This window comes from Acipenser ruthenus, chromosome 9 (assembly GCF_902713425.1).
Source record: "Acipenser ruthenus chromosome 9, fAciRut3.2 maternal haplotype, whole genome shotgun sequence".
In the NCBI taxonomy this organism is placed as follows: domain Eukaryota; kingdom Metazoa; phylum Chordata; class Actinopteri; order Acipenseriformes; family Acipenseridae; genus Acipenser; species Acipenser ruthenus.
Window position 1 is genome coordinate 32,417,278 of NC_081197.1, and position 26,467 is coordinate 32,443,744.

At 37.7% G+C, this 26,467-nt stretch overlaps 1 protein-coding gene across 6 annotated transcripts in view; it reads right to left on the reverse strand.

Annotated features, from left to right (window-relative positions):
- LOC117405225 (transcription factor Dp-1-like) overlaps nt 1-24,696 on the reverse strand; it is a 37,839-nt gene extending 13,143 nt beyond the window's left edge. For 2 of the 6 annotated variants that reach the window (XM_059030500.1, XM_059030499.1), the window contains exons 1-2: nt 22,100-22,193; nt 894-997 (exon numbers count right to left, since the gene is read on the reverse strand). In XM_059030500.1, the coding sequence (XP_058886483.1) occupies nt 894-956 (63 nt within the window). In that variant the 5' untranslated portion in view covers nt 957-997; nt 22,100-22,193. Of the gene's footprint in view, nt 1-893; nt 998-6,442; nt 6,510-22,099; nt 22,194-23,467; nt 23,572-24,465 lie in introns of those variants that run through there. The other 4 variants (XM_034008103.3, XM_034008105.3, XM_034008104.3 and 1 more) reach the window with 4 other exon arrangements.
- Nucleotides 24,697-26,467: the final 1,771 nt, after the last annotated feature.

The window sequence follows — 26,467 nt, forward strand, 5'->3', positions numbered from 1 at the left end:
CAATACTCAAAACTTTAAAAATGAGCTCCTTAAAACGACTTTACATTTCAGAACCACAGCACTAAGCTCAGGTGTGTGTGTAGTGTGCCGTTCTTTCACTCGTGCACAATAAAACTACATTAATTGGATGATGGTACTGCTTACCCTGACCCTATTTGCTGACAGGAGGATTTCTTTCATCAGCATTAAGCACCAGGTGACCTCCTTGGATTAATCCAGAGGCAGTCAGAGTGCAACTCTAAAAGGCTAGTATACCTCCTCCAGCTTGCTAAATTACTAGTCAAAGACCATGAGGAACCTCAAGGCTCTGTAAAATGACTACAGGCTGTGACTGAGTGTCCATCTTATCCACAAAGCCTTTCAGTTCTCAACAGTAATACCGGTTACATTTTAACTTAGTTTCTTTTGAGTACATATATACCAGATGTGCGACTGGTTTACCACATTTGGTATTTGTTCTCGTCTACTCCTTAATATTCCATATTCTAGAATGCCACACCTCGTTGCATTTCATAAAACAGAACATTCTGGGTATAAATCTACAGGCACCTTACAACTGCAATGCAGGTCACATTGGTTGTTTATCCACCTGATACTACAGCAAGCATACAAGCACAAAACACTCATCCCTGTCATTTTAACACAGGCTGTTGAGGCTAGACAGATCTTTATAGACTTATAGGCAATTCCACTGAATGATTTGTTTTACAACCACTGCACAGCTGTATTTGGTTAAAATTTAAGTAAAACGACTAGCTCATCCAAATTCCCTTTAATCTTTTTATTTCAGATTAGCCATTTTTACCTTAACTTGGGGCATCCTCTTCCCATTGTTGGATACCTAAACTTCATGGGTCACAAAACACCCGCTTTTTAAGAATAGGTATCCTTACCATGTGTGGCGTAATGTTAACGTTGGAGGGTCCAAGTGTTTTTGGCAGGAGCTGTTTTCCCATTGTTAGAGTAGTCGGATGAACAGCCACTAATGATAACACACCTGGAGGAATAAATAAAGAAATATATTACAGTATACAGCAGCTTTGCCTTGTGTCTACACAAGACAACTGAAACAATGTGTTTGTGGGGGAACCATGCAAATGACATCTGGAAGGAAGGTCCTTTTAGACAAAACGCTTCCAACACACCACATCCTTTCAAAAAAACCACAACTCAAATGTGAGCTTGAATTATCCACTTATCTAAATGTTGGGTTAAGCCCAATAACCAGTTCTGAATGGTTTGTCTTTTTGCATTTGCAGCATCAAGACCAAATCCTTTAGCTCTAGTTAAAAACAGGCTGACCTTACTAGCTTCTTCGGCAGGTTTCAAAAGTGCAACAGTGTGTATCCAGCTATACGGCTTATGCATTTTGTGCCATCCATCCAAGCAGTTTCCATTTTATACAGAGCTACGAACCAAGCATTTTAAAAAGACAGAGACGGATACATGCGGCTATTACTAAGACCAGAGGAACAACAGGAAAAATCAAATTAGCCAACCAACCAGGGAAAAGTAATCATAATTAAGTTAAATTGAACACGACATATTAGAAATAAACTCTGTTTTGTAAAAATAATGGTCAGGGCAAAGTAAAGCCCTTATTGAGGTTAATTGTCTCTAATCCAATTTGAACAAACACAGCTAAACAGAGAGGCAATTAGTTTTATGTTGCTTTAGCCAGAGGTTGCCCCCCCTGGAAACAAACAAAAATGTAATTGTAAATTAAAATGAATAGCTAAATATGCTTTTGCAAAATTTTTTTTTAAAAAAGAGCAAAAATGACAAACAGCTAAAAATAGATTCAATCCCAACTATATATAAAATATATATATATAAAATAGGGATGGCTGCTGTACTGATGTTTAGTTACATTTGGATGAACCTCAAGTAAATTTTTTATTAGATGCTAGTGGCCACTGTTCATAAAAAAATTTAAAAAATGCCATGCTCTTTCACATACTCTAATCTAAATTTGATTAAGTCACAGGTCAGAGGGTTTGGTTAATATGTCCATCACTAATATGACCAGGCAGTACTTTATTAGCTACAAAGAAAGAAAATGTTAGATCTGCTATAGTACCTTTAAATCAACTCGTTTTTACGTGGTACCCAGCACACACCTACTGCACATGCTTCTACTCAAAGAAACACTGCCACCTAGTGTTGAGTCATCAAAATCAGGTAACAATTTGTTAATTACTTGCTACCAATGCAAAATTGAAACAGCTTCACAAGGTAGAACAAACCATATTAATAAATAGCAATGTTTGCTCCTCAACGCTTATTTTTCAGGGGCTCAAAAAAACACTAATAAAATCAAACATTTCATTTGAGCCGACGAGTCTTTATTAAAACATCGTTAAACCTGTTAATTGTCTAAGTGGTTGCAGGGGCTTTGCTATTTCAGTTTAAATTTATTCTTTGTTTCTGTGATTGGGCCAGGGATTTCTAAGACAACAGAAAATCAAACCGTTGTCAATTATACCTGGCCCTTTCCTATAATTGACTTCAGATACTAGTACCTCCACCCCACACGATCACGATCTGTAGACAGCTCAGGTGGTCAGAAAACAACTCAAAACTGTGCAAACATCCTGACTGCGAGAAACAGTATTTGGGTAAGACCACCAACGACCAGTGGACTTGTTTCAGAAATCCCACATCTGCCATAATTACCAAAAAGCTGGACCAGCCTGTTGCAAAGCACTTAAAACTCTCAAAACTATTGCCTTGCTGATAGAAGGCGGGTACAATCCTAACATGTTAGATAAAAGGGAAACTTCTGGATTCACAGACTTAAGACTATTTCCCCATGGACTGAACCTGGAAGACAACGCATCCTTTCAGGATAGGAACTCCACCTCGGAATTCTCAGTGTTCTTAGAACATTCATCTGTAAGGCAGCACAACATCAGTCTACCTAGCTATTTCTTCCATGCTATCTGAAGGCGGAAGCTGAAACATTGTAGCCAATTATTAAAATATTCAGTTTATCAATTACTTTTCTTCTTAAGTATTTCTAGTTATTGATGAGTATCCTGTTGGACCCTGATTCTCCTTGAATATAGAGCCGTTTGCTGTTTTTGAATTCTTTCACGTTCTCTCATTTTCAGAGTATATATCCTCAGAAGGTAAGAATACAAATCACTGGCCACACACTCATTAACTTGCCCTTTGTCGTAATGATAGGCTTCAAGGTGTCTTGCAGGACCGTGACCCCAGTCCTCAAGTAGTCGCAAAAAATGATATTGCGATCGAGGTCATCCCATGCATGCTCACATGGACTAACAAACGGAGGTTGTGGTGGCCAAGATCGCCAAAGATACTATAAATACCACTTCTAACGATGGGTCAAAAGGTAAAATAAAAATTGGCACAGATGTAACATGCACGTGTTAAATCAAAAAAAGTGAGAAATGTTTTAAATGCTCACTAACCATGCAAGTACTCCCCGATACAAGTTAACTGCTACCGGATCGTCCAATGACAGCAGAGAGACCCCCAGATATACATGTCACCAGGTTCCTCATGCGTGCTAAATAACTTAAGTTTGGGTCTTGAACTAATAGCTAAACCTCAAGATAAAGGCTGATCTGGGTTAAGCGGAATTCTCCTATGAAGCAAGTTATTCTCTACCCTGGGCTGAGTCAACAATGAAAATATCATGGTTTCCATGGAAACACTGGCAATCCATTTGGAAAATCTTCCATAAAAACAAGCATGCCTGTACACAATGCATTATTTTTCTGATGGCTCTAATTTTAAATTAATATGACCTATATCCATTATGTAGACGCCTTCCTTTACCCCCAGACTCCAATACTCTTGTTATTTTGTGATGAAGTCTGTCCAGACAGGAGCGTCATCACAATTGAAAATGCATCCCTAGCAGGGAATCATAATGGTTTCCTACAAGCATGGATGTCTATGCAATAGTCAAGGTTCTTGCATATTAAAGTTACTTATTTAAACCACAGGACTGCATTAAATAACGCTTTTTTTAACGCTTTGAAGAAGATCAGTAACTGAGGAAAACAACTTCCTGCCAAAGTTTCAGGCACAACGAAATACTAGTCGTGACCGAAATGTAGCCGTGTTGTAGAAGGGCAAATTGCCTGTACCACAAAATAATAAACCCTATATATATATATATATATATATATATATAATAAAAATAAATAAATAAATATATATATATATATATATATATATATATACACACACAATATATATACACACACACACACACACAGTGCCTTGCAAAAGTATTCAGATCCCTGACCAATTCTCTCATATTACTGAATTACAAATGGTACATTGAAATTTCGTTCTGTTTGATGTTTTATTTTAAAACACTGACACTCAAAATCAATTTTTGTAAGGTGACATTGGTTATGTTGGGAAGTATTTTTAAGAAAAAATAAAAAACTGAAATATCTTGCTTGCATAAGTATTCAACCCCCACACATTAATATTTGGTAGAGCCACCTTTCGCTGCAATAACAGCTTTAAGTCTTTTGGGGCAAGTGTGTGCAAAGCTGGTACATAGTGTCGGAGTGATTTTGTTCCATTCTTCTTGGCAGATTTGCTCCAGGTTGTTCAGGTTGGTTGGACGACGCTTGTGGACCGCAATTTTCAAATAGTGCCACAGATTCTCAATGGGATTGAGATCAGGACTTTGACTGGGCCACTGTAGGACATTCACCTTTTTGTTCTTGAGCCACTCCAGTGTTGCTTTGGCCTTGTGCTTGGGATCATTGTCCTGCTGAAAGGTGAATTTCCTCCCAAGCTTCAGTTTTTTAGCGGACTGAAGCAGGTTCTCTTGCAGTATTTCCCTGTATTTTGCTCCATCCATTCTTCCTTCAATTTTAACAAGATGCCAAGTCCCTGCTGATGAGAAGCATCCCCACAGCATGATGCTGCCACCACCATACTTCACTGTAGGGATGGTGTGTCTTGAGGCATGGGCAGTGTTAGGTTTGCGCCACACATAGCGCTTTGAGTTTTGGCCAAAAAGCTCTATCTTGGTCTCATCTGACCACAAAACCTTTTCCCACATTGCAGCTGGGTCACTCTCATGCTTTCTGGCAAACTCCAGACGTGCTTTCAGATGGTACTTTTTGAGTAACGGCTTCTTTCTTGCCACCCTCCCATACAGGCCAGTATTATGAAGAGCTCTTGATATGATTGACTGGTGCACCATTACTCCACTCCCAGCCACTGAACTCTGTAGCTCCTTCAAAGTGATTGTTGGCCTCCCTGTGGCTTCTCAAACAAGTCTCCTTGTTTGAGCGCTGAGTTTTGAGGGACGGCCTTTTCTTGGCAGTGCCTGGGTGGTGTGATGCAGCTTCCACTTCCTGATTATTGATCCAACTGTGCTCACTGGGATATCCAAACACTTGGACATTATTTTGTACCCTTTCCCTAATCTATGCATTTGTATTACTTTATCTCTAACTTCTGTAGAATGCTCTTTGGTCTTCATTTTCCTTCAGATTCACAGCCTGACCAATGATCCTTCAACAGTGGGGTGTTTATCCAGAAAATGTGACAGCAACTTCAGTGGTTCACAGGTGGAGGCCAATGGTAAGGTAACTGTGTCCTCGTTAGGGCAATTTCTTTCATCGGTGTAAACTGGGAGCTTCCACAGCACAGGGGTTGAATACTTATGCAAGCAAGCTATTTCAGTTTTTTATTTTTTCTTAAATATTTCCCAACATAAAACCAATGTCACCTTACAATAATTGATTTTGATTTTCAGTGTTTTAAAATAAAATATCAAACAGAACGAAATTTCAATGTACCATTTGTAATTCAGTAATATGAGAGAATTGGTCAGGGGTCTGAATACTTTTGCAAGGCACTGTATATATATATATATATATATATATATATATATATAAAATGATTCATGTATGTACAAATGTGAAATGAATCAGACGGCACAGTGCATTGATCTGAGTTTTCACCTAATTTTTGTTTCTGAAGTGTACATTGCTATATACAAAATAAACAGCACAGGTGGCAATTTAACCTTTTTGCTAGATTGATCATCTGCTGTACGCCTGAATACTGGGAGAGTGCTGCATTGCATTTTTGGGGGTATTTATAATTTTCAGCAATTTTTATACAGCTTGTACTATTGCTATTACAACCATAACAAACGGTATGTATTTTGAGCGATGTTCTTCTCATGTGGTGTGAAGAATATGACATGCAATCTTCGCTGTTTGAGTTGAATAGATATATTGGAGTGGTTAATAAAACACACATCCACACATTATAGGAACTCACAATGCACTTACATTTTCAGTGTTCCAGCACGGGTCTCCCCTGAATTAGCACAAATACAGCCTCACTAAAGTATTGAATGGCAATCGTAGTCTATAGGCAGATAAGCCAATCTGTTAAACAAATAAAATACATAAAGCCAACAACTTACCTTTACCAGGACTAAGATTTTGGTCTATAAAAAGCTTGAGCTCTCCATTTGCTTCAATTAAGCCTGCCTATAACAAAAAAAGAAAAAAAGCAATTTGATAAACAGCAACAACTTTTCTAGATTGCTCCTCCTCTTGGATTCAGAAAGTTTGTCATGTATTAGTACTGATCGGACTACAACAGGTCACACTTTTCCTATTCAGCAACATGTTTAAATAATGAAATACCAAAATAGTAAAATCATTCAAAATCATGGATTCACACATGTTGGGCTACCATAGGTGGAGCAAATAACTGAAAATGTTATTCAGACATAATGCACGTCTTGCTCGGGCAGTCACAGCCATGTGGCAGTCTAAATGAACTGCTTTCTCACTCTTCCAAGACAAAAAGAAGGGTTCGCCTCACTATGATTTACTGAGTTTGAAATGTCGGAATCGGGGCTTTATTACCGTTAGTAGTTCCAGGTGAAAACACACAGTGGAAAAAATAAATAAATAAAATAAGGTTTTTAACCAAACACAGCAGGGGCTGGACAATCCAACTAATATTATAATCCCATTAGCACAAGCTTGTGTAACTAGACCTGCAGTTGGTCAGGGAGGCATTTATATTAACATACACTAATAGCACGGTCTACTGGCACAATTTTGCTTGAATATCTCTGCAAACCTATTCAGAATTTTGGAAATCTGCAATTATGTTTCATGTGGGAATAAGTTTGGCATTGATTAAATGGGAATCGGTTATAGTGCACTTTATGTGTAAGTAAAGGGTAGGATCTGGCATTTAAAGTCCATATCTTACATAGAAAATCATTTTTTGGCTTTGGGGTCATACTTGGTTTACTTTCACAATGAGCAAGAAATTAATCTCCATGATCAATTTTAGAGCACTGACATAAAACTATCAATAATTCCGGAAAATACCGACAACGCACCTATGATGCACGAAGTTGACGTGACATCACTAGGGGAACACACACCAGGAACAGGAGAGCTATACAAGGCTTCAGACTGTTAAAGTGATCATTTAATTACTGTAAAGACAGCAGGAGTGTGGTGTGTAATGAAATAAATTGTGGGGAGGAAGATTAAGTGGTTTGAGGCCCGATTCTGAACTGTTTTGAACCTCCAACAAGAGAAAATAACCACGCTGGCATAGGAATGCGAGCGACACGCCCCCTTGTCTGCAGGCCGGCAATTCTGTATGTTGTTCTTGTATACAGTTAACCCCGGCTAGCAGTTCATTTAAAAAAAAAAAAAAAAAATTATATATATATTTTTTTTCTATATTTGGTTTGTTGAACCATTTATATCTTGCAAATAGTGTTTTACCGCTTCCCATCCACTTCAATAATAAAGCACTGTTTATATTACAGGTCCGAGATGACTTGCATGGTCACGTACAGCTCTTCAACTTCATTCATGAAATACACACTTATGCTTTCCCCGATTTAGTGAAATTAAATAGGCCTAACCTCCTTGTGAACTGCACATAATTATTATTATTATTTCTTGGCAGACACCCTTACCCAGTAATGTGCATATTAACATTACCTTAAAGATAAAATTGAAAAATCGAAAGCTTACCTAAAAAAGCTGGACGAGTGGATTCTCTCCTTGATTTCTGCATCAGAAATCTTGAGTACGCAATGTACTGGTTTATAGTACTCTGACGTTATTGTTTTTATTAAGTCAGCAATATGAAGGCCGTGCTCAAGTTTATTTTCTTTTGGGCCACACAGTTTATTTGATAATTATTACGACAACTAGAGTTGCAAGCAACTTTACGACTTCCTAATTTTGTCGTGAAATGTACGTGTATCGATTGGTCACCATCCATGTGACCAATCATCTTCATGCAACTCTGGGCATTACTTTCCATAGGGTATTACTATACAGCAAAGTTTCACAGGTTTATGTGCAATGGTCAGAGGTCGTACTAGCTTTTCTGTTCTTGCGTTCCTGAAACACACATGCCCAAAATTGTGTCAAATCCATTAATTAGATACTAATTGATCAGTTGTTGACACAAAGGCTAAAACTCCAGGGATGTGCATTTTGGTACATTTTTATGAACATTTAAATGCTATATCATAGTTTAAACAATCTCTGTCCGTGTATAGATATGCTGAATACTGACACTTCTTTATGCTTAGGGTGCATTCGTAAACTCAATCTCAAGAGTTTATATCGGTTATAGCGGTCTAAGAAAAAGCCATTAAAACGGCACAACTGCATAATGATCATAGTTAATAATAGTACTATCAGTATTAAACTGTTTTAGGTCGTTCGAAAACTATAGATAATTCATGCTCTGAAGCACTCCGAAGAGATTTCTCGGACACTCTTTCAGAGCGTCAGATTGAGTTTACAAACGCACCCTAAATATATACTAACAGTAGACCGTTCCCGTGACAAATAAGCAGTGTTTGTTGCCTTCATTTTATTTATTTATTTATTTAAACCTTTATTTAACCAGGTAGGTCAACTGAGAACAAATTCTCATTTGCAGTGACGACCTGGCTAAGAGGGAAACAATGTTACAGCATGACAAAGTGCACAAAACATGAAAGAAAACAGACAAATAATTAAACAAATGCATGTACATCACAGATAAAAATCTAATCTGGCAGGTACAGGAGTCAGTCAACAGTGACTCAAGCTGGCCATTAAAAACACCCTCAGAAACAAAGCCAGGCAGTTTTAGTTTCATCTTCATCTTTTTCTGAATTCCAATAACAGCAGCGCCATGTCTGTCTTAAGCAAAGATTCTTAATCTGTACATCTGCATGCATGCATTTTTTTGCCCAGTAGCTTTTTCACACACACACACTATATCTTGCCGTCTCAAACAAGCTATGAGTACTTCATCTCCCATTCTAATTAGAAGAATGTATTTTTCGTTTGCCTTTTTCTTCATTACTACTGCTTGCAACTGCTTCCTGTCTTTGGTCACTGTAGTACAGTCCCTAGCTAAGAGAACCCCCCTTCGGGAAGAAAGCAAAGTGTTCTCCAAGACAGAGTTGACCACCAGACACAATATGAATCAGTAAATAAATATGTATTACTTGTCGTGATGCACGTGCGTCAACATATGACATGAACTGAATAAGTATGTGTATGGTAAGAAACTATAATAATAAAGTAACAGACAAACTAACGTTAACCACTTTAACACCATGACGTATGCACGCACGTCAAATGAAAACCCACTTACAGTACCATGCCGTACCTGCATATGTCAAGTTTCCCATTCTATTCTATGATCGGTTTCTCAGTCTAGCGTTTCAGGTTTCATTCTCTAAAGCAGTGCTAGTACTGTGGAATGTACATACACACACAGTGTTTAAATTTTAGTTGTTTAGTTATAGTTTATATAGTTTTTAGCGAAAGCTAAACATGGCAACGTACAAGGTCTTTCTATAATGAGCAACGGGAGTGAAGTTGGTTCGGAGGATTTCGATACCAGGGACAGTGATGCTAACTTATCACTCAGCGAGGATAATGAAGAGGATGTGGAGCCAAGAACAGTACAAACAGAAGAGCATGCAGCTACGTTACAGGTAAGTCAGCTGCAAACAGGAAGCTGTTTGGTTTGAAATGGCAGTACGAAATACTATCAAAACACAGCACTGGGTACAGGCAAGGTGGCAGGCAGTGTTCTCTTAAGAGGTGCCACAGTGACCACTGTACATGTACAATCAGAATCTGCTAACTGCTTAGCAAAAAAACGTGAGTAGTTATAAGGTAGCTTTTCATTTGACCTTAAGGAGAGGTCAGAGGTCACATGCAATGACATTTTTTATAGAGCAATACAGTGGCTCTCAAAAGTATTCACCCCCCTTGGACATTTGCACATTTTATTGTGTTACAACATGGAATCAAAATGGATTTAAATTAGGAGTTTTTGCCACTGATCAATAAAAAAAGTCCATAATGTCAAAGTGAAAAATAAAATCTACAAATTGTTCTAAATTAATTACAAATATAAAACAGAAAATAATTGATTGCATAAGTATTCACCCCCTTTGCTATGACACACCTAAATTAGCTCTGGTGCAACCAATTGTCTTTATAAGTCACATAATTAGTCGAATGGAGTGTGCAATGAAGGTGTTTCACATGATTTCAGGTTAAATACACCTGTCTCTGGGAGGTCCCACAGTTGGTTAGTACATTTCCTAACAAAAACTACATCATGAAGACGAAGGAACATTCAAAGCAAATCCGGAAGAAGGTTCTTCAAAAGCACCAATCAGGGGTAGGATATAAGAACATTTCCAAGGTATTGAATATCCCCCGGAGCACAGTAAAGTCCATTATTAAGAAATTGAGAGAATATAGCACAACTGTGAATCTGTCTAGAACAGGCCGTCCTCAAAAACTGAGTATCGGGGCAAGAAGGGCACTAGTCAGTCAGGGAGGCCACCAAGAGGCCTATGGCAACTCTAAAGGAGTTACAGTCTTCCACAGCTGAGCTGGGAGACACTGTGCATATGGCAACAATAGCCTGGGTGCTTCACAAAACTGGCCTTTATGGGAGAGTGGCAAAAAGAAAGCCATTGTTGAAATAATCTCGGCTAGAGTTTGCCAGAAGGCACGTGGGAGACTCAGAGACCAAGTGGAAGAAGATTCTATGGTCTGATGAGACCAAAATAGAGCTTTTTGGCCTCAACGCTAAGCACTATGTTTGGCACAAGCCTAACACCGCACATCATCCTGGCAGCATCAAGCTATGGGGATGCTTCTCTGCATCAGGGCCTGGAAAGCTCGTGAAGATAGAGGGCAAAATGCATGCAGCAAAGTACAGAGAAATCCTGGAGGAAAACCTGCTGAAGTCTGCAAGAGACCTGGGACTTGGGAGAAGATTCATTTTCCAGCAGGACAATGACCCCAAACATACAGCCAAAGCCACAATGGAGTGGCTTAAACACAAAAAGGTCAATGTCCTGGAGTGACCCAGTCAAAGCCCGGACCTCAATCCAATTGAGAATAGGTCCCCATCCAACTTGACGGAGCTTGAGCAATTTTGCAATGTCCAGAAAATTGCAGTGTCCAGATGTGCAAAGCTGGTAGAGACTTATCCAGATAGACTCATGGCTGTAATTGCTGCCTCTACCAAATATTGACTCAAGGGGGTGAATACTTATGCAATCAATTATTTTCTGTTTTGTATTTGTAATTAATTTAGAACAATTTGTAGATTTTATTTTTCAATTTGACATTATGGACTTTTTTTGTGTTGATCAGTGGCAAAAACTCCTAATTAAATCCATTTTGATTCCATGTTGTAACACAATAAAATGTGGAAAAGTCCAAGGGGTGTTCTTCAGTAACCATGACCCTATCTGCATTCTCTAAGGAGTTATTATTCAGTTTTACATTTGACCTTTTGGGGAGGTCAGAGGTCACGGGTAATATTTTTTGATACAGCATAGATGGGTTCCTATATGTGTTACATAGTAACAATGACCCTATCTGCACTCTAAGGAGTTATCCAGTTTTACATTTGACCTTAAGGAGAGGTCAGAGGCAATGGCTTTTACAGCATACATGTCTTCCATAGTAACCATGACCCTATCTGCATTCTAAGGAGTTATTATCCAGTTTTACATTTGACCTTTAGGAAAAGTCAAAGGTCACAGGCAAACTTTTTTTATAAAGCACACAAGGGTTACTATGTGTTCCATAGTAACCATGGCCCTATCTGCACTCTACAAGGAGTTATTACTATTTGTAAGTTGATGTCATCCAACGTGGCCGCTATGTTTTTTATTGTAGCAACCACACTAGGATCATGTGTGCCAATTTTTGGTTCAATCGGACTAGTCATTTCAGAGACAAAGGTTTTTGTAAGCCAGTTTTGTATGTTGATGATGTCATCCAACGTGGCCGCCATGTTTTTTTACCATAGCAACTTCCACTGAACAAGCGTAAAAGCCAACCATACTCAGATCATGTACAGCAATTTGTTTCAATCGAATAAGCACTTTCCGAGAAGAGGTTTGTTTTTTGATGATTTTACATTTTTACTGTATCAGCTTCTTATGAACAACAGTTAATGCTGGACTATCCCTTAACATGTATAACTGCAGTAACTTTTTTTTTCATATTCAGACATTAACAACCTCCGCAAAATCCAATATGGCTGCCAAACCACGTGACCTACGACATTTCAGTTTCTAAATGGTTCCGTTGTTGTCAGGGGAAAAATGAATCAGTGGTCACTTCATTGTCTTCGTGAACAGCTGTCTTTGTAAAAGGTCTGCGTGTGTTTGTGAACCACTGTCTTACAAAACAGAAAACATATTCTACCGGCCAGAAATCAAAAGCTTTAGTCTCTGTGTTCCGAAGTGATCACTGCATTGTGCACAGACACACTCATTGATTTTACTTTCACGGATACAGTATTTTGTTTCATGCAATGCATTCCCTTGCGCCTATCTGAGGTGAAATGTATTTTTGACACTGTTTAACCATCGCGAAATAGGCCTGTATGTATGATCGTTTTGTTTATGCCATAGACATATGTATGCATTATGGTTCCCTTGTAAATTTCTTAGTTACAGCACAAAAGTATAAATGATATATATTTTTAGAACACTATTATAGTGTAGTTTAAAATATAAATCAGATTGTAATGTGAAATAGGTGACATACAGACTTTAAATGTTAATGCGTTTTCAAATAACACACACTTTTGACTTGCTGAAACAGCCACAGTTTCTTCAAGCTGTTTTCTTTAGTGACAGGAAACCCGAAATATGTCCACACTAGAATGCACGGAGGGCCTTGCAGTTTCAGGTTCCTGAGTTTCACTTTCACCGAGCTTTGAGGCGCTCTCAAACTCCGGAAGCCGCTGTGCTACACATTGCATAATGGGATGCACTCACTTACAATGTACGTACAACCATTGGATAATGGAACTAATCCTTTTTTTTTGATTTGCTGATCAGTACATGTGGCGGATTACAAATGAAAACATCCTTTGGCATGTTTTTGCTGTAGCCATGGATTGTGTATCTGATTGTTTTGTAAAAGATCGCGCTGCATCGATATTCGATTAATCATTACACCCCTAATTTTGAGACTGCTTTTGAACACTGGACTACCGAAAAAGACTTGACCACTGTCAAGAACAAGTCATTAACAGAAGATGAGGATATTCCAGATGAACTTACTGAATAATTAAAGTAAAACGCAATCAAGAACACGATCAGACTCTACTTTGACTAACTCACCTATATTTGTATTTCGGGAAACCTGTGGTGAGTGTAGTGTATTGGGGAGAGGGTTGTTGGGCACAGTTATAGTCAATAAGTTTACTGTAGGGGTGCACAGATAAGATTTTCTTGGCTGATACCGATAAAAGATTGTTATCTACCCGTATCGGCCAATACCGCTAATAAATAGAATTGATAATTTGTAACTAAAGACAGCACAGTAATAAATTCCAGCTTCAAAATGCCGCCTAATACACCCGCTACCAATGCAGATTAAGATAAACAAACAGAGCAAGATACACAAATTACAAAACTTAATTCCCACTTAACATTTAGAAAGCCGAGAACTCCTTAGAAGTTATGGAAATTGTTGTTGTTGCTACTTGTAGTCTTGGTTTTAAAGTGCTTTTCAGCTAAACTGTTTACGTTCAAGGATTTGATCAAGTGAGCTACGGAGGAGGACTTGAGGTGATGCTAAGCTGCCAAAGAGTGAGAGAGATGGAGCAGAGACATTGCAGAGGCAGTTTTGTAACTAACAGCGCATCGATCCTGCATTTGAACAATAATTTGCCTGGTTAATACTACTTTCTTACGAACAATAAACACCCCTATATCTATTACAGTTTTGCCAGCCTGAAACCAACTACAAAGCATTACTTAGGGTGAATGTTAGTCTTAACTATATAGGCTACATGTACTCTAAAGTACGAATAACAACAACCACCTTAAACTATCAATGTTATTTAGGAGTCAACCGATTTTTTTTTTTTTTAAGCATCAGAATAATATTCTACTCGTAGTTCATTGTTGGATTTAATGTAGCATCAAGTCTATTCTGTACACAACTCGCTATCCTATTGTTGTCTTCAGATATTTAAAAAAAAATCTAAACATTGCTATTTTGAGACATATTTACTGAGTATCGATTATCGGTGCACCCCTAGTTTATTGTATTGTGCACGGTTTTCTTTAATATGGCTTAAGTTTTTCCTGTGTGACCACAAGATTATTTTTTATCGGACAAAAGCAATAATCAGAGATGACAGAGAATCAACGGGTGCAGCTTCGAACCAAATGAGAACTTGTCAACCAGACCATTAACTGGACCCAATAAAATATTTATATTTAAAAACACAGGGTAGACGATCAATTGTGTTTGTGGGCTAGAAAGGTTCTTAACTTGCAGAGATGTGCATTTAAAGCAGACAAAGCCAGCCACTTGCAGTATTTTGTGGTCTTGAAATGTCACTTTCAGGTTGGTCAATTATCCAGCTATAAGCTTAACTGTGAAAAATCTTGTATCGTTGCAACCATATCCCATTCATCTGGTTCCTTGACATTATACCTCAAAAGTAGGGGTGTTAATCGTGTTTAAATGTAGTAAAGTGTCAAACATTTTTTAATTTTGCTTAACGGTTTAAACTTTGTCAAAAATGTGCAGGTCAAATATTAAGAACAAGAGGCTGTCTGCAAATAACGGCTACTCCGAGGTAGTCAGTGGATAGTCACGTCCCAATGCCCAGCATGTTTTTGCTCATGTGACTAGCAATGTCATCTTAGTAGCACTCTCAATGTTATTTTACTGTGAAAAAAAGACGAAAATGGAGTGGATGAAACACTTAATCTAGCTTCATGGTGACAGTGAAACAAATGTCAGTTACCCAGAGTTACAGATAAAACAGCAGCTTTGTTGGGAATTCAACATTTAGTTGACCTCATATCCATCCAGTCTCACAGTAATAGTTTGCAAGATGCAGGTGTTTGTCTGTTGTTGTGACTGCAGCGAAAAAAGATGCACCAATGGATACCCAGATACACCACATGGAAGCTGGACAACGGGATCGAATTGTCTAATGTTTTGATTTGGGATACAATGTGTTCAGGTCAGAAATGCCGTTCACAATCTCTACAGGGCTCCTTCGTATCAGCAGTAAGATTGGTGCTGACTTGGGAGAGGCTACAAGCAACAACGATCTGAGAACGACTATTTTTATTATGATTATTGTTTGAATAGTGTTTATTATTAGGATTAGTATAAATCTGTTAACCTTTTAGCGTTGGAGTTACCATGGTAACAGCTCAATTGCAGGTTTGCTTGTAAAAAAACAAGTATCATTTGTACACATACATTTTCAAATCTTCAATACAGTATTTTCATTTTCTGACAAGCATGCCAAAGTGTGTATGTTAAATGTCTGAAATACAATAGCAAATATTGAAAGGCTTTTTATTTGAGACGGGGGCTCTCTTTGGTTACCATACACATTACTACTAAACATATGGAAAAGAAAAACGATCATGAAAGAATATGCATGTTTACAATATCCTGCAAGGCATATTTAAAGATGGCAGCTTTGATGTATTGCTCCAGTTTTTAATGTAACTGGTTTTAGATTTTTACATATTGCTGTGGAAGAAAGCACTGGGGAGCACTTCGCTAATTTAATGAAAACATTTCTTGAATGCCTACAGTAGGAGAATCCAGTTTACGCAATTCTGCACGTTTCTCCTAATGTCGGCATTAAACAAAGTAATTTGAGAAAAGACTATTTGTGAATATATTTCCCTATTTTGTAAGTTTTGTTCGAAAAGATTTTGGTGTCTGGCCAAAATTTCTACCAGAGCGTGCTTCAGGTTCTCGCACTGTCCACGTAGTTTAGGATTATAGATTCCCACAGTGAAAAACGGGGAGTTTTTTTCTATTTAATTTACTGACACCATAGCAACTCAAAAGCCAAAAATAACAGTATATAAAATAACACCACAACAGTTTAAAAATTAAACAGTGAACTTATTGCAGATGATAACTCATTACTTTATTTTTATATTGTCATCTAGTCAAAACATGTTAAATGTACAAATACTAGATTAAAAAAAAATAGATCAGCTATTATCATTTAAACACAATCAGAATGGCTAAACAAATAATACATAAGATTGTTTATTTTATTTTTGAATGGCACTAACACACAACCTAATACATTACTTGCTATTAACTTGCCGAGCAGGGTGATAAGAGTTTTGTACTTATTACTGGGCCAGTTAAAATTGTACCCGGACCAGTAAAAACACTACCTCGGTGACCCAAGGGGCCAGTAGTAAAAAATCTAAATGTAGAGCCCTGGTGAGTGATATTGTAAGGTATTATTTTTTAAAAAACAACAGCCGCATTATTATAAATGTATAAACGCGTTGTCAATATCACTCTCTGAAAACAATAGCAGATCTACACATTACAACAAACTGAATTAAATCTATTTAAAGTTCATAAAAATCGAGGTTGTTACACGGGCAAATGATTTACCAGGAATCTATTTTGAAATGAAGGAATTTATTAAAACATGCATTCAATCTAATACTACGTTCATAGAAATAACAAAAACAATAATGCATAACGTAATCAATTGCACAGTGAATATTCACTAAAACAAAGCATTAGACAACAATGTACCAACGAAATACTGACTATTATCAGCATGAGTGTACCACAGCGGACCTACAAATGAGTATGGCGGGCCTGATCCGATACCTTGGTGCAGGCCGAGTGACAGTTATAAAAACACAAAGACGAACTCAAAACCTAAAAATTATCGTATTTAAAAAAGTGATTTAATACACAGCATATTTACATTCCCCTGTAGCACATATTTCGATTATTTCACGCACTGTCACCTCTTAAAGCACGTGTGTAAACATGCCAAATTGTCATGTTGCTGCACTTGCTGTCAATCAGCGACTACGTGGGTGAGACGGCAGCACGTCAGCAGGTACGAGTTAAGACACCAGTGGTACCAGAAAAAGGGTTTCAGTTCTAATTTGTAAGTAGCGGGAGTACCCTCATGTCTTTATCCGTGAAGAAAAAGGTGGACCAAGAGTGCCGTGCGTTTCAAGACAAATGAATGGAAAGCTTAGCCAACATGCCTAATTTGTAAGCAGCATGTGGATGTCAACATTAAAATACACTATGAAGCAAACCATGGCAAGAAATATGATATATGCAGGAAAGTTACATGAAGATAAATACTCAAGCTATGTGATTGCCCACAAAATACCAGTTTCTTCAAAACCATTTTCTGATGGGTTTTTAAAGAAATGCTGCTAAGTGTGTCCTGAGAAGCAGCAAGCTTTCTCTGTCGTAAATATCAAAATAAATTCAGTTCTCAACTAACTGACACACACCTTAACTCGATACGAGATATCCTCAGCCCAATACATTTCCTCCAGATGTTGATGCGCTGGTTCAAGCAAAGGTCCCAGGAAGCAGCAGTAGCAGTCACTAATATTCTTTGTCAAACTTTTGGTGAGTTTTAAAAAATGGATACGTATCTATTTATATTCTGCAATTTTCTTTTTACCTGTATCCTATTGAATAATAAAAAAAAAATTCTACAATATTCCGTGGGCCGGATCACATCTCTCCAGGGGCCGGATCCAGCCCACAGGCTGTATGTTTGACACTCCTGGTCTAGCTATTCCCAAATGGGATTAAGAAATGATTATACTTAATTGGATTTCAAGGAGCAGGGCAGAGTATCCTGTTGCAACTTACATAATATTAAAGGACATTTTGTGGCCTTTCATTAGATATGTTACAGGCATGCAGTACAAACTATCCAGTAGTTAAACATACATAAATGAAAACAGTGAAAAACAGGCGGAAATAGGTCTGTGTAAAGAGTTAAATAAATGGAGCACTGGTTTAATAGAAAAGCACCTTTTATTCTGCTGCATGCAAAAACTTCATGTGAGGCAATGGCAAAAGCAATGGAGAGTGCTGTCTCACAGTGATGAACAGCTGTAGGTCTCCTGAAAGCAGCTTATTTAAAGCAACGCCAGTGTGAATGATGATGCAGTAAAATATATATAGTTTATATGCAAAAGTGCCTTTTCTTTTGCCATTCCCCCCTAAAATTCTGGAATCCCCCCCTCCATTGGCTGCAGCATAGGGGGAAATCCCCCCAGCACACAAAAATGAAATTCAAGCCCTGGTATAATACGAGCACTGTTAAATTCTAGTAGAAAGCTAAGCTAGCTCAGATTTTGTATATTCAAGTCATCTACAAAACCTGCCGTCATGCTTCAATGTAGATTAATTTATCTGACCAACAGGTACCCTTTTGCTTAAATAGCATTTTTTAATTAACTTTAAGTGATAGCATCTCTAGACTCAATGGCTCTGTCCTGCACATGGTTATTGGCGAAAATAATGCATATAGACTTTTGCTAAATAAGACTTACACAACCCTAAAATGTTGCATTTTACCACCTAGCCAGAATTTGCACGAAAATGGCAGGTGAAAAACCAGCTCAGTCTGTTGTGTGGGATTAATATATACAGTATAAAAAACAGGGGCTCAACACAGCTGCTTTTGACCCCCCCTATTAAAGTTTTTGAAACAAGAATTAAGCAGTCGAGATTAGGATGCACACCCAACCCAAGCTGTCAATTAGTGATAAAGGCAGTATTTCAGATTTAGAATACGAGTCAGATTGTGGGATAGAGATGTAGGTACGTCACACTCCACATGCTTTCCAACAGTGGACCAACTTGCAAGGGAAATGTTGTGTAGTGATCAACGTTTTCTGTTGTGATTATGTATTCTGTATGTGCAACGTAATAAAACGAAAACCAGTTTTTTCAATTTCATTACATTTCAGAGTGCTTTACATGCACCAGCACAACAGTGTACAAAAAGTAGAAGTATAATTTGTGGAGAAGCAAGTACAAGTACACATTTTTAGACAACCACTATCTTGTCACATGTGAATAAACTACAGCAGTATTGAACAGTTTTCTGTACGAAACACTACTGCACCAGCAGAAAGACACCTAGCACTTTCCTGTAAGATGCCTGTATCATTTGAACTACCATAAAGATGTTTTTGAAAAACTGTTCAGAACCGGATTACAATCCCAAAGATCCCGAATATAGTACTGTGCGTCTCTAATTATTATATTTGTCAACGGGCGGAAAATTTGCAAGCCGATTGCTAAAGTCTGTAATCCTTTATAACCTGCCTCTAACTGCATCACCAGTTGAAGACTTAAAAACTAATGCATAAAACAGTAATTTACGCAAATACCTTCTCCTCATTTTAACTCTAAACAATCACAATATAACCTATTCATCGGGAATTAACAGAAATTAGGCTGGTTCAGCTAAATTGTTGCACCTTGAAATTAAACTTATTTTTAAACCCTGTATCTAGATAATTTATTATGAAATCCATGACTTTAAAGTCTGCATATGTATTAATTTCTCTCAATTATATTCTACAATAGAATGTTAGCATACAATAGCAGCCTTCAGGGCAGCAACACAACAATAGTGGATAACGATTGTGTGCAGCAACAAAGAATTAGTTCAGTCCAATAAATCTAGCCATTGAGCTACATTAAGCAGAGATTACCGAAACAGGGCACAAGATCAATAGGTTAGTCAATAAATGTGCTGCTAAACACACTACCTTAAATGGAACTTTTAAGTTAAGAAACATCCTGTCACCTCGTCATCTACCATTAGAACCAGGACAACACTGGTTGAAGATAAAATAATAAGTATATCACACAACACAGCCTTTTTTTATAGCAGGACTATTACACATATTTTGACTAAATGTAAAGGTTTAAGCAATGACCTTGATTCTTAACTCTTAATTACACCAACTGTAATGTAACTTTACGGAGACTTACATTATTATTAGCTGTGTGCCAATTAGGACAATAACTCAATAAAGGGTGTATGGAATTGGCTTTCATAACACTATCAAGAGCTTTTTTTTAACCAGCTGTATTCAGGAGGCTGTGTGGTCCAGTGGTTAAAGAAAAGGGCTTGTAACCAGGAGGTCCCCGGTTCAAGTCCCACCTCAGCCACTGACTCATTGTGTGACCCTGAGCAAGTCACTTAACCTCCTTGTGCTCCATCTTTCAGGTGAGATGTAATTGTAAGTGACTATGCAGCTGATGCATAGTTCACACATCCTAGTCTCTGTAAGTCGCCTTTGATAAAGGCGTCTGCTAAATAATAATAAAATAAATTGTGTCTACAAAGAAACCAAAACCATATGAAAATATGCAGCCATATCGATCAAACACAATTAGTATGAAAAAAACAGACCTGTCAGTAGATCCAAGATCAGTTTCTGACGCATCATGGAGGGGAAGAATAGATGCTATGCCTATTAGCATCCCACATTATGTGATATTACAATACCAACATTACAGCAGAGGCTAGAACAATGCAATATGGCTGGATGAAGAGCAGCACTGCTGCCAGCAGTAGATATGGAGCCACACCATGAGAGAGCTTACAGACATTTTGAGAAACTTACAGTACTACTCTATTGCAGTCGATGAAACGAGTGCACCAAACACACGCACCAAAATGCAATTCAGAATGAGTAGATAAATATCAATTGGACGCGTGTGAGAATTGAGCAGGTTTCGTTGAACATTTACCAAACGCTGAATTACATTTCATCATTGTTTGCACTCGTTTTTAAACAGGCTGTCAGCTTGGGATCAGAAACAGACAGTTTGGCAACATTATACCTTTTGTTTTAGTGGAAGGAACTTGCTAATCCAGGGGAAGCTTGATTTAAGAAACTGCTTTCTTTCACAGCACATGCTTGAGAGTTTATTGCATTCTTAGGAGGTTTAAGTTCACAGTTGTGTGGAATGTACTAGTAATATTTAAGTAAGCAGTGTGGAGTAGTGGTTTTACCTAGATTGCTCCAGTAAAAAACCCAACTGTATAAATGGGTAATTGTATGTAAAAATAATGTGATATCTTGTAACAATTATAAGTCACCCTGGATAAGGGTGTCTGCTAAGAAATAAATAATAATAATAATAATTCTAGTTTTTAGTAATATTAGGAACTTCAGATATCTGAACACACATCTGACAAACTGAAGTCTTAATTGGGTGGCCAGTCACTCCAACAAATCTCTCTCAAAATGACTTATTTGTTCTGGATTACATCTTTTAAAGACATACACACTTTAAAGGGATGCACAATATTAGCACCTTGCTAACTATGCTGTTACATGAATGGGGCAAAAGTGTATCAGGAATAGAATCAACACGAATGGTTTGTAAACATGAAGCAAAATGTATGCAAGTGGTAGTATTAAGTGGGAATCATTCAGTTTCTAAATTATGGCTGGATGAGATACACAAATTGATACAAAATGGTTACTTTGTATTGGACGGCATCAATAACCAATGAAGGGGTTAGCGAGAATAAAACAAGACAGCTGTGTACCAAATGTCAAGACACCATCTCAAAGTATGCAGTCTATATCATTGACTTCTTTGGTATGTCTAGAAAAGAAAGAAATCTAAAAGATGTCAAATTACAATTCTACCAAGGATTTGTGACAACAACCTATTTAACACATACCACTCATCTGACTGCTGTTACTCACATCTTTTGCCATGTTACCAAATCCTGATTGAAAAAATGTAAATGGTGTCTTATGGAGGAGGAAGAATGGTGCAGGGTGTTCTGGAAAGTCTGCCCTGGAATAAGAGAAAGAAACAACCATGAAATGTCAGATCCCAAGTTATGGCATACATAGTTACACTGTATATCACCTGGAAGAACTATCTATTAAACGACTTTCACAAGCCCCAAAGCTCTGCAGTGACCCCCCACAGCAGATGTAGCCTCTTCCACAACGCAATTGTGTACACATCTATCAAAACTGCAAGGTGACCATGGTATAAAACTTGCAAGCAAAGCAGAAAGGTGATCTTCCAAAACAAATTGCACGAGAACCCACCCCCACCCCCCCAACTAAGGCCTATGTTTGCTGTCTAAACAAAACCAGCTAACCAACTTAACATTTTCTTCAGCTAAAATAAATGAATAATACAATCAAAACACTTCCTTTTTGCACAGCAATACAGTTTGTTCTTTAGCAAGTTTGTTTTTGGGCTGGTTTTTTAAACAGTAGAAGAAAACTGCTTTTTTGTTGTTTTTTTTTTTTTTTTTTAACTTGGTAGAAATGCAATTTTGGACCTCATTCATTGACATGGCAGCTGTGCGAGTGTGTGTGTGTGAGTGTGTGTGTGTGTGAGAGAGAGAGAGAGAGACTGAGTGTGGCAATGTGACAGTTTGAATTGTATTTGCAGAGGCTAGTACTAGGCCTCAGGATTTACCGTAAACAAGTTTAAAATAATATTTAAACACAAAGCTAAAGCAATCAAGCGTCATACTGTAGCTTACTTATCGATAGATTGTACATCGTTTAACGTGAAAGACGTTATATATTTGCATAAAAATGCACAAGTTGTAATTTGTTCACGATGCAAGGCCCATCAGACTGTAGCCAGTTTTCTCCGTACATCACCACAATCACCGTCACTCCTTTGCTTTTGAAAATAAAAAATAAAAATACTTCTTGGCATTGTTTTTAGAATCGTAAGACCGATTGACAAATCAGACAACTTTCTTATGTTTTCCTGTTTGCAACAACTTAAAGAACCGGGCCTACGTTTATAACTTAAAACAGACACACACAAGCTCTCTGCAAGCTGCTTGGCAACGATATTAATATATAAAACTCGCTATTATATTGAAACAATTATAACATGCTTCAATGCATAAATAAATCGTAATATATTAATACAATACCGGAGAGAGCAATGGAACGAGGGCACGTATACAACTTAAACTAAACGAGGAATAAACCAAACTTGTTTACAAGTGGACTTTTTACGTCAAAAAGTTAATCAAAAGCTTTTTTTAAAAGACCAACACATTTCATTCTCATATATTACAATAAACTTACAACTGCAGCCCGTCATTCAGCTGCTCTTCGCTCCTGTTTTCTGTTTGTTGGCAGCGAGGAGGAAGAGGAGGTCTAAATCCGTACACCAAACAGGAAACCAAAAACTAAACACAAAACAAAATATAATATTTCTAAAGAGACCACTGTATAAAATCCTCCAATTAGTTTAAACGGTGACGAAAAGGGGCATTGTGCTCGCAAAAACGTTTTACTTAAAAGCCAAAAGACTACTGGGAAATCAACTGAACAAAATGGATGCTTTCCCTTGCCATTTTGCTGTATTTTTTTTTTTTTTTTTGACATTTATCACCAGTATTAGTTCGAATACGTAGCACAGACAATTTGCTCTACATTTATAAATAATAAAAAAGTCACGTTTCGTGTAGTAATCGTGTCCTTTTTCTGTGCCACCCATCCTTACGCTAAGCCATCCCTGCACCATGACCTTTGTGTTCAGGTGTTTACAGTGTACTATATGTACGGTCATTTTGACGCATTATTTTCTTCATGTGAAGTTTAACACAGTAAGGCTTGGCCTCTCTCAACACTGGTTTGTGAGAATTGTTTTCATAAACTTATCAAACCTGGGTGTACATCATTATTGACAATATTAACTCAGCTTCCAACTCTGTACTAGTAGTTAGCCATTTTACAGTAAAAACAAAACACAAATAAAAACAAGACTATTTGACCTCCTACATAGTCGTTATCTGTAACTAAAAATCTAGACTAAACAAACTCCTTTTAAAAACCCACAGCCTTTCAAAAGTCACCATGCAATGAATTACGTTTTAAACCAAAATATCTTATGTTCGTGGTGCTTAAAAACTACTAAACCATGCATGTAAGCTTGAGAAGTAATGCGTCTGCTCTCCAGCCCAGTGACCTAAAGCTTAGTTTGATCAAATCGCATTTATCTGTGTCAAATTCAAAGCAGTCGTCTTGCGCAGTAGTAAAACTGAAACCTTCTTAGTTTTTGTGCACAGCTGAAAACTTACTTGATCAAATCACACGCTGCATGTCCTTATAATTTGTTAAAATGTACGGAGATTGGATTATCACAAAAGTTTACGTGTATTCAACCGGTCAGTGTTACAACAGATGCCGGTTGAAACGTCCTCCCAGTGTAGCTTCTTTTTGCCGCCAGCCTTCCTCTCCAGCTCTGTGTGATTCTCTCTATCCGACAAACTGAGCTTGGCGGTGTCCAACCAGCGAGACCTCTCATTGGACACGCTGATTCTGACGTCAACGCGCCAAACCTCACAGACCACTCCCTCGGCTCTCTGTGATTGAATGGCGCGCAGGAGCGTCTCCGGCCGAAGGTTCCCATTGGTCGCTTGTGATGTCGGTGAAGCAAAACCTAAACCTTTCCAAGGTCTTCCGGTTTTGCAGGTTGTGTGGTTTTTTTTTACACAGTGGATGAGCTGCACTTGTCTTTATGTCTATATAATGTATTGTTCTGGATTGTTGTATTTTGATACACATTTTTTTTAATAGTTTGTACTTTTTTGCGCATCTAACATGTTTTGATAGACAAGTGATGTTCAATAGTAATACAGTACCTATACAATACAACATTTCCAGCTATACCTATATATATATATATATATATATATATATATATATATATATATATATATATATATATTAATTACAGTATTGATTTTTATGTCTTAAGCACTAGCTCTCAGATGCACAACCAGTAAAGTCATGCCTTACAAACATTGTAATGTGTCATGAGAAGGCTGTGTGTGTGTGTAGCACCAATGTCCACCTTTTAAGTATGGTTCCTGTGGTGGGATTATTCAATGTGATCTTATTTTTTATCGGTAATTCAGGGCCAACATCTAGCCCTTATTGACACCCATTCTTTACACAAACTTTGGGGTTGTCAATATTAATATTTACAGATTATAAGCAACAGCATACAATAAAGACACCTAACAGAATAACAACTTTAAAATTATTTGAAAAGAAACTGCAATTCTCTTTGCATAATTAGAATAAAAAAATGCCTCAACATGAACTAGACAGAGTTTAGTGTAAATTATTGTTATTAAATAAATAATAATAATAATAATAGACGCAATAATACAGGGTGGTGAGTAAGTCAGCCGATTAAGGAGGATTAAAAAGGATTAGCAGCACTGCTACCAAGATGAGTTGGGTTCTCTCTCTGCCTTTACTCCACTTTTGTGGGAGAGAAGCAGTAGAGGGAATGCCAAAAATTGGACAGACAAAAAGCAAATGCGTGCAAAAGGTAGAAAGAAATCACCTCTTCTGGGTCAAATCTGTATACTTGTAGTCATGAGGGGGGCAGGGCCCCCAATTACTGGATGGAAAACATGCTGATCATTAGAAAAAGCAGCTGGCAGGACAGTGACATGCTTTCAACCCCCTTCAACACCTTTTTGTCCTCTCATTACACCGTGTAACACATTTTTTTTTTTTTTTTTTGGTTCCTGGGTAGTAAGTGTTATTTCCTAATTGCTTATGCCTCAAAAGTATAGAAAATGGCTATTATTCCCCACAAACTTTGCTTTTGTGACCAGGACAGTGATATTTTGAAATGTACCTATTTTCCAGAACATTCCAGATAGATTCAGTGCTGAGTAAACTTGGAGTAACTTCTAGAACTTTCTAGAACTTTTCAGTAATATAAATAGTAGTATAAATACAGGGGCCTTAAGCCCACCAGTTCAGTTTAGTTCCAGCTGCCTAAGTGGATACATATCTGCATTTTTCTGAGATGGCATCAAGAGGCTGCAAGCATCCGGCAGACGCATTTTGCTATGTCTGCGGCCAATTTATCAAGACAAGAGCGAAAAAGTACTCCGTGGAAGCATCTGCTAAGGTGTGTGAGGCCTACAAGGCATATTTCGGCATGCCTGTCGGGGATCAAGACAAACCCTGGGCACCTCATTTCACCTGCGAGCACTGCAAAAAAACTCTGGAAGGTAAGATGGACAATTGTTGCTCGGAATTTTATGTTATAAAATT